Source organism: Ceratotherium simum, chromosome 17 (genome assembly GCF_057802395.1).
Source record: "Ceratotherium simum simum isolate JZ-2026a chromosome 17, ASM5780239v1, whole genome shotgun sequence".
Lineage (NCBI taxonomy): Eukaryota > Metazoa > Chordata > Mammalia > Perissodactyla > Rhinocerotidae > Ceratotherium > Ceratotherium simum.
Window position 1 is genome coordinate 13,831,619 of NC_141916.1, and position 8,755 is coordinate 13,840,373.

The 8,755-nt window shown below is 33.8% G+C and overlaps 1 protein-coding gene across 1 annotated transcript; it reads right to left on the minus strand.

Annotated features, from left to right (window-relative positions):
• Nucleotides 1-856: 856 nt before the first annotated feature.
• Nucleotides 857-1,831, minus strand: LOC101398953 (olfactory receptor 6C1-like). Its single transcript, XM_014786753.2, has one exon. It carries the CDS (start codon nucleotides 1,805-1,807, stop codon nucleotides 857-859), a length of 951 nt encoding a protein of 316 aa, XP_014642239.2. The 5' UTR covers nucleotides 1,808-1,831.
• Between the last annotated feature and the right edge of the window lie 6,924 nt (nucleotides 1,832-8,755).

Here is an 8,755-nt window from a genome sequence, read left to right on the forward strand (position 1 = left end):
ATATATGTACATATGTATGTATGAATCTATCATTCTACATAGAGAAATGTCATAGGATTTAAAAATATGGAGGGATACTTAGTACCTATCCTTAAAATAGTATATACTGATAATGGTATATGCTTCTTTACTAATAGATAAATTCCATGGACATATCCAATTAAAATGAGTAATAAAAATATTCTTTGCTTTTCAAATGAATGCATTTACATTTCTTTAAATTATGTAGCATCTTTTCACATATTTCCTAGAACATCAGTAACACAGAGAAGGGAATTTCTATAAAAAATAAATGAAAGTCATAAAATTATATTTTCTGCATATAGCAAGTGATATATCAATATTTATAAATCCATTCCAACATTTCAGGGAATCTTTTTTTTTTTTTTTTTTGGTGAGGAATATTGGCCCTGAGCTAACGTCTGTGCCAATCTTCCTCTATTTTGTATGTGGCACACTGCCACAGCATGGCTTGATGAGTGGTGTGTGGGTCCACACCCAGGATCCAACCGCATGAATCCTGGGCCACTGAAGTGGAGCACACAAACTTAAGAAGTATACCACCAGGCCGGCCCCTATTTTTTTTTTTCCGGAACAAAACTCAAACAAAATTTCATTTTCAAAATAATTAGAAAAAGGGCTGTAATATTTAAGAAAAAATGTTCAAAGAAGGAGGAGTCACAAAGGCGTGAGGAAAATATTTTAATGGAATGAGAAATGTATTCAACAAATATGCTTGTAAACTGTTAGAAAAAAGAAAGAGATAAACAAGGATGATAGGGAGGATATGCTGATTTTAACAGGATACTCAAAATTCATATCAACGTTTTAAATTTCCCCTCACTGTGCCTCTAATTCATACATGTTTACATTTGCTTGTGAACAATAGAGTCTTTCTTGCCATGTCCATGAAGGCTTGCTTGACTTGCTGATTCCTCAGGCTGTAAATAAAGGGGTTCAGCATGGAGGCTAAGGAGATATTTAGCACAGCAACTCCCTTGCTCAAAGACACTCTGTCTTTTGCTGAGGGTTTAATGTACATAAAAATACAGCTGCCATAAGAGATGGAGATGACAATCATGTGAGAAGAACATGTGGAAAATGCCTTTGTCCTCTGACTAGTAGAAGGAATTCTTAAAATGGTTCTGATGATATATATGTAAGACAGAATTATTAATGCCAAAGTGAACATTAGAGTAAACACGGCACAGGAAAACCCCATTACCTCTAGGAATTTTGTGTCTGAACAAGAAAGTTGCAGCAGGGGAAAATAATCACAGGTAAAATGGTCAATAATATTAGACCTACAGTAATCAAGGTTTAAGAGCAACATGAGTGCAGGGAATATGATTAAGAATGAAGCTAGATATGAAGAGAAGACAAGGAGTGTGCAGACTCTCTGACTCATGATGGTCATGTAATGCAGAGGTTTACAGACGGCAATATAACGGTCATAGGACATGGCAGCCAGAAGATAAAATTCAGTGACTCCCAAGAGAATGAAAAAAAATAATTGAGCCATACAATCATTAAAAGAAATGGTTTTATCTCCTGAAATAATGGTGCCTAGGAACTTGGGTATACTGACAGTCGTGAATGAAACTTCTAATAAGGAGAAATTTCTGAGGAAGAAATACATGGGGGTCTGGAGGTGGGAATCCAGCAGGGTGAGGGTGATAATGGTCAGGTTCCCAGTGATGCTGAGCATGTAGGTGATGAACAGAAAGACAAAGATCACCACCTGAAGCTGTGGGTCATCTGACAGTCCCAGGAGAATAAACTCTGTTATTTCTGTCTGGTTTCTCATTCTTCAGTTCCTTATTTGTTTTTTTTTTTTTTTTTCCTGCCAGACCTATAGGAGAAAGCACAAAGTGCAAACTTGAAGAGTGGTTTACCACATACATATCCAAGTGTGGAGCCAGAATTTGGCCTAAGTAGTATGCCATTTCTACCTTCAGGGGAAATTTAAAGCAAAGTGATATTTACAACCAACCTTAAACTCCCACTCTTTTATTTTAGTGAGGAAGCTTAGCCCTGAGCTAACCTCTGTGCCCATCTTCCTCTACTTCATCAGTGACACACCGCCACAGCAGGGCTTGATAAGTGGTATGTAGGTCCATGCCTGGGTTCCAATCCTGTGAGCCCTGGGCCACCACTGAAGCGGGGCGTGCGAACTTAACCACTATGCTGCCTGGTGGACCCCTTAACTTCCTCTTTTTTGCAGATGAAAACTCTGGGGCTAAGGCAGCTTAAAATTTTTTTTTTTCGTATCACACAGCTTGAAGTGATAGGACTGGGATTTGTAAGCAGACTTTTACAATTCTAAATGCAATACTACCTGATAACTTTCAAAGATCATGCATACGAGGTTCCACCCAATAAAAACCACCTTTGTGTCATTGCTCCCATCCTTATACAAATTTCCTATCGTGTTTAATTACATCGAGACTCTTCAAAAATGGTAAATATACTTTACTTTTTCATAAAAAGTGACCGGCTTATCCTTAGCCATCTACCGCTCAGCTTTTCCAACTCCTCCTACTACCTCAGCGGAAGTCAAATACACTGAAGCCGTTGTCATGAGGAACCCAAATGCTAGAGAAGGAGGGGAGAAAGAGGTGGAAAATAATGAAAACTGGAAGGGCTTAAAATTGAAGTTGATTGCTTGTGAATCCCCGGCAGTGTTTCATGATCCTTCAGCCTACCTATGTGTCATCATTATGGACTTTATTTCTATACCACCAATACCCCGTTCTATTTAAAATAATAACTATTATTATTATTTCAGAAGAATTTCTCTCAGTCGAAGACATGGGTGGGTGCTATTTAAGAATGCTGATTTTAATATGTTTATGTATTTATTTCTTTTTCTTATGTGTTTAAAAATTGTGGGTTTTAATTTTTCTATTTTTTTAATAAAATGAATAGGTATTACCATAGATATTTCCATATGGAAGAGTGAGGATTTATAGGTTTGAATCCAGGTCACTTACTGTGTCTGAAAAATCACTGACTTCCTCTGTACCTCAGTTTCCTCATTCATAAATACATTTTCTTCCTCCGAATACCTGTCCATCTCGTACAGTTGTGTGAGCTTTCAATAAGTTAATATACGTGAAGTATTTAGAAAAATGCCAAGCATATAAGGCTTTGCTCTATTAAAAAGATGTTTCCTAACCACTGAATTAAAAACCTTCAGATTAACGTGGTGTCCTATGTAAAAGGCTGTGTCCAAGATAAAATTTATAGCAAGAGAATCACATAAAGATAAAAAGAAATTTGGAGTAGAAATCATGTGGCTGTACAGTGCCTTTTTGCCCTTCTAGGCAAAAGATTCACTAATCTTAGCCTTGTTCTTCCATCCCATATACAAGCTGCTGACCTCTCCTTCTCTGGTACATCTGCCTCCCACAACCCTGCCCACCACCACCACACACACACACACACGCGCACTTACATAGACACACACACACATACACACAAACATACACACACAGTCTCCCATCTTCAACTAGGAATTGATCACCACATTTGAGGCATGCTATCTGTTCCTAAGCATGTCAACATTTCTGTCAACGGCCACTGTGTTTCTCTGATCCTCAATAGTAATAATAACCTTTCTGAGTGATTAGTTCTAGAATAAAACATTATGATATATGTGAGTGTAACTATCACTGTGGGTAGTGCATCGTTTTGACACTCCAAATCACCTCCTTTTTTACTTCCACAACACTAGGTTTTATACTCATTGTGTGAGTCCCCATAGCACCTTATACTCATCCCCCCAAACCACCACACTTAAGATATTCTGCTGCAATCTCCAGTAAACTCCTCTACTACCCTGAGTATTCTTGAAACTTAAGATAGTGTTTATCTCTAAGCTATTGCAACATAATCCATTGCTGAGGAATAGTATATAGTTGGTTTAAAATAAACACTATTCAAATTAATAGATAAATAGATGTTGAGCTTGTTGCTGAAATGTATGCTTCCATACGTCACACTTCTCTTCTTATGCTATATTCTAGTCTTACCTTTTCTTAAATTTGTGTCTTTGTTTTTGCAAATTGAATTAGTTTCCTTGTTACCAATAGTGTATTTGGTTTCCTGTATTGAGTAAATTGAAAGAAGAGAATATGTAAAGGAAACCAAATTTTATTGATATATAAATTTTTAAAAACATCATAAAACATTATTTCAAAATGTCTTTTCTTTAAAGTACATGACAACTTGTCCCTTCAATTCACCCTGTGCTGCTCCAGTGATGGTGGTCTTCCTTCACCACTTTTCACTTTTCATTAAAAGCACTGGTATTTCACAACATGTGGATTCACATAGTGCATTCTCATCATATAAACAACATTTGCTTCTAATCTAAATACTGAAGTTTCTGCAATAGTTTACTGACTTTGGAGATCAAGACTTTTAAAAATATTATATTATTGCTATTATTATTCTACAATAAGTATTACATCATTGCACTGCATTTCCAATCTTTTTTCAATGTTGTTTTATGTCTGATTTTCCTCGTATTTTTTCTCTTAAGTTTAACACTTTTTTGAATAATAATATGATGACTTACCCATTTTGACTGTTGATTAAAGCATGAAGGATGTATGAAGAACTATGAAGGAATGTTTAAAGTGATATTTGGACAGTTCATGTGAGCACCACATGGAATGAACACATCCATCCTCAGTCTCCAAGAAACAGAAGAAAACTCTAGTAGGACATGGTCCAATATTAAAGAATTGGGATAGTACACCATACTTTTATGTAAAAATGTTTACAAAAATTCAATGGATTATATTTATTTACCACCATCAAATAAACCTAATACAAATCTTCCTAATTTACATCCCTTGAGAGAAATCAAGTTGGATATTTAACAAGGTGCATATGACTCCCAGAGCCGTAAGCCATACAAGGATACATTTGATTAGAGTAGTTAGGACATCTTCAAGCACTTAACTCCTCCTTTCAGCCTTTTGTTTCTGAATGTAGATCCATATTTCTCCCTGTCAGAAAATGGCTTATGCTACTGACATTTGCATTTCTGTCTACTCATTTCATCAAAATTAATTCTTACCTTTCTTCTAAGGATCCCTGAGACAGATTCACTCAGCCATTCAAAATTAAAACAAAAAATACTTAACATTGATAAATAAGAAGGCTAGAAAGCATTTCCAAAGTTTTCATTCTTAAAACATCTTGATATTTTGCCCTTTCCAAATCCCTACCATCAAGTAAATATTAACAATGACCCTCTAGATGAACTAGATAATGTCAATTTCATTGATACTCAAGATTAGAAAGTGACTCAACTTTAAAGAATACGTTAGGTTTGAAGGCTCAAAGAACGTTCCTTTGACAGACGGAGAGAGGAGCTTTGACTGGTTCCACTTCATTTCAGATGTTTCTGTTGTGCTGGGTGAAAATCTCCCTTAGTAACACACTAACTTTGAAAGTCTACTTTGTTTTAACTTGTGTATTTAGTCAGCTATCGCCTCTTCAGTTAAACCTTTTTAAAAGTCATTAGAAAATAATGGACAGAGTATCTCCAAAGAAATTTGCCCTATTGATTGCGTTATCCTGTTTCTTTTTACTCTATTGAAGTGTTCGATAAAGTAGTTGTTCCTGTTTAGCTCAATATATTAGACCAAAGGAAAATAATATAATTCAGCGTGATGGGTAACATCTAGCTCGGCTTCCTAGTTGCACTAAAATACACCTCTAGCACTGCTCAATCATTCTTGACAAGTGAACAACAGTTCATTTGAGACCTTCTATCTTCCTGAATAAAACAAAATGTCCACAGGAGACTTCACTGAGTGGTTGAAAAAATTGTTTTATTAGAATTGTCTTTTAATATTCTTTATAATTATTTTAGATGACTATTTCCCTGGAAAAATCTGAATAATTTGTGTTTCTTCATTTCAATAAAGATAAGCAGATTCAATTTTCAGAATTCATACTACTTTGTATAGAAACAAATCAGATCACCAAATCACATTCAATAATATTTTCAGAAATAGTAACACTCATACCTGTTTATTCCAAGTATCAACTCATAACCTCATGCTCTCAGTTCATTAACTAGCCATCTATAATTTAAACAAGAAAGGAAAAGGAAATAAATTATTAATAAAATTATGGCAACAAAACTTACTATTAATTTCTTATTTATGACTTTATAGCGTCAATATTATCATAGAATGTATATAGGTTTTACCATTAGAGAGACATGGATTAAAAATATAAATGAGCCACTTAATGAATTTGTGACTTTGGATGCTACTTAATTTCTTCATTTCAGTTTTCTCTGTTTAGCATGAAGTTGAAATTTCAAGAGTGTTTTTGAGAATTAATTGAAATAATATAAATGAAAATGCTCTATAATTTATGTGGCACTTGATAGGTTATATGAATAGCTGCTTTATTTATTTTATTTTTCTATTAGTTGGAATTAATTCCTAACTTTGAGATTTATGTTCATGGTAGTCATGATTTAGTAAAGGAATTATTTATTCCAGTGACATATTAAGGACTTTTATTATTTATCTCATTTAGTCCTTGTAACATACCTATGACACTTTAACTTTCTTTAGTCCCAAATGAAAAACTGAGGTTCAGAGAGACTATGTATCTTAAATAAATTCATATAGCTGGCAAGGGTCAAATGTAACCTCAAACTACCTGAAATTAAAGTCTATTCTCTTAAACACAGTACTTCATAGCCTATATTCAATTAGAAATACACAGACGTGGACATAGTAACTTCCCGTATTTAATAGATAATGAATAAATTGATATAATGAAACAAAATATATTACCGTTTTCTTATACTTTTAATTTACCGAGCTGAAAATTATAACTCCAACGTATCCTATTTAATTTGATTAAAAGTTGAGCTGATAAATAATGAATCAATTACAAGGTTCAGGAGACTTTCACTGTGTTCTATATGCCTAACTTACCTCTGCTCTTCATACAGGTTCACAAACATCCAGAATGGCTGAAACAGTAAAATATTAGCAGATCCCATCATTGTAACCTAGGGCAGCCAGCATTTCTGATAGCATTCCCTTTGTCATTGAACAAGTGTGTTTTCTATGATCAATATTTTTTGTCTTATCCTTCCCATTTTTCCAAGGAGAGTATACTTATTTAACCACAGAGAGTGAGAAAGGAGCAAATACATACAAATGAGAAAAAATATTGGAAGATGCTTTAAAACTCTTTGGCATGCTTTCTACATAAATTTTACTTGCACCAGCTACTTAATATTTTTACTTAATATTTTATCTATTCTCTCTGCCACTGGCTCAAGGCAAATAATTCAGTGAATGGAAATTGCCAGAACAGGAATGTAAACAACACACTAAGGAATATAAAACATAATACACATTAGTATTGAAACTGGAAAAGGAAGCTTGGGGGATAGTGTCCAATGAGACTTAAAAAAATAATTATTATAACAACAAAGGAATGACACTAAGTGTGAAGTTTGTTTCCCTTGAAATTATTTTTAAGACAGAGAATAGCAGCCAAATATCTTAATTCCTGATGCAGATTTCTACCTAATGCTTCCTGCCATTTTTTTAAGCTGGCACTCTACCACCTTGTACCAAGTACATTCATTAACTCCATTATTTTTAATGTCTTTCACTAAGAATTTTTAGTAGCACAATACTGTAAATATTTTGTACTTATTTTTCCTGCTCACTCTTTCTCACCAGGAATGGCAGCTAGAGAGTTTCTTATTTTGATTGATTAATGCTGTAATTTATATTCCAATTATAATATTAAGATTTAGTACCTTCTAGTTCCACTCTCTCCACTTGTTTTCAACACAGTACTGAAAGTCCCAGTCAGAATAATTGGGCAAAATAAATATAAGTAAATAAGTAAATGAATAAATTACATCCCTATTTGCAGATAAAATAATCTTATTTATAGTAAATCCTAAAACTCCATTAAAAAAAACTGAATTGGTAAATGAATCCAGTAAATTTGAAGGATACAAAATCAACATTAAAAAAATCAGTTGTGTTTCTATACTCTATTAATGAACTATGTGAAAAGGAAATTAAGTAAAAACTTTCAAATACAACACTGTCGAAAAGAATAAAATACTTAGGAAAAACTTAACTAAGGAGGTAAAAAACTTGTACACTGAAAATAAAAGACTTGGATGAAAGGAATTAAAGAAGACACAAACCAATGGAAAGGCATCCAGTGTTCATGGATTGGAAAACTTAATACTGTAAAAACGTCCATGCAATCTACAAATTTAATGTGATCCCCATCAAAATACCAATAGCATTTTTAGAGATCTTGAAAAAAATAATTCTAAAATTCATATGGAACCTTGAAAGACCATGAATAGCCATACCAATCTTGAGAAAAAAGATCAAAGTTGGCTTCCAGACTTCAAAGTATATCACAAAGCTACAGTATCTTTATCAATAAGGGGTTAATATCCAAAATATATAAGGAACTCTTACAAGTCAATAGCAAAAAACTGAAACAAAGAAACAAAAAACCTTAATAACTTAATTAATAGATGGGCTGAAGACTTGAGTAGACATTTTTACGAAGAAGACATAGAAATACAATGAGATAAATGGCCAACAGGTATATGATAGATGCTCAATGTTGCTAATCTTCAGAGAAATGGAAATCAAAACTACAGTGATATATCACCTCATACTTGTCAGGAGGGCTATTATCAAGAAAACAAAAGACAACAAGT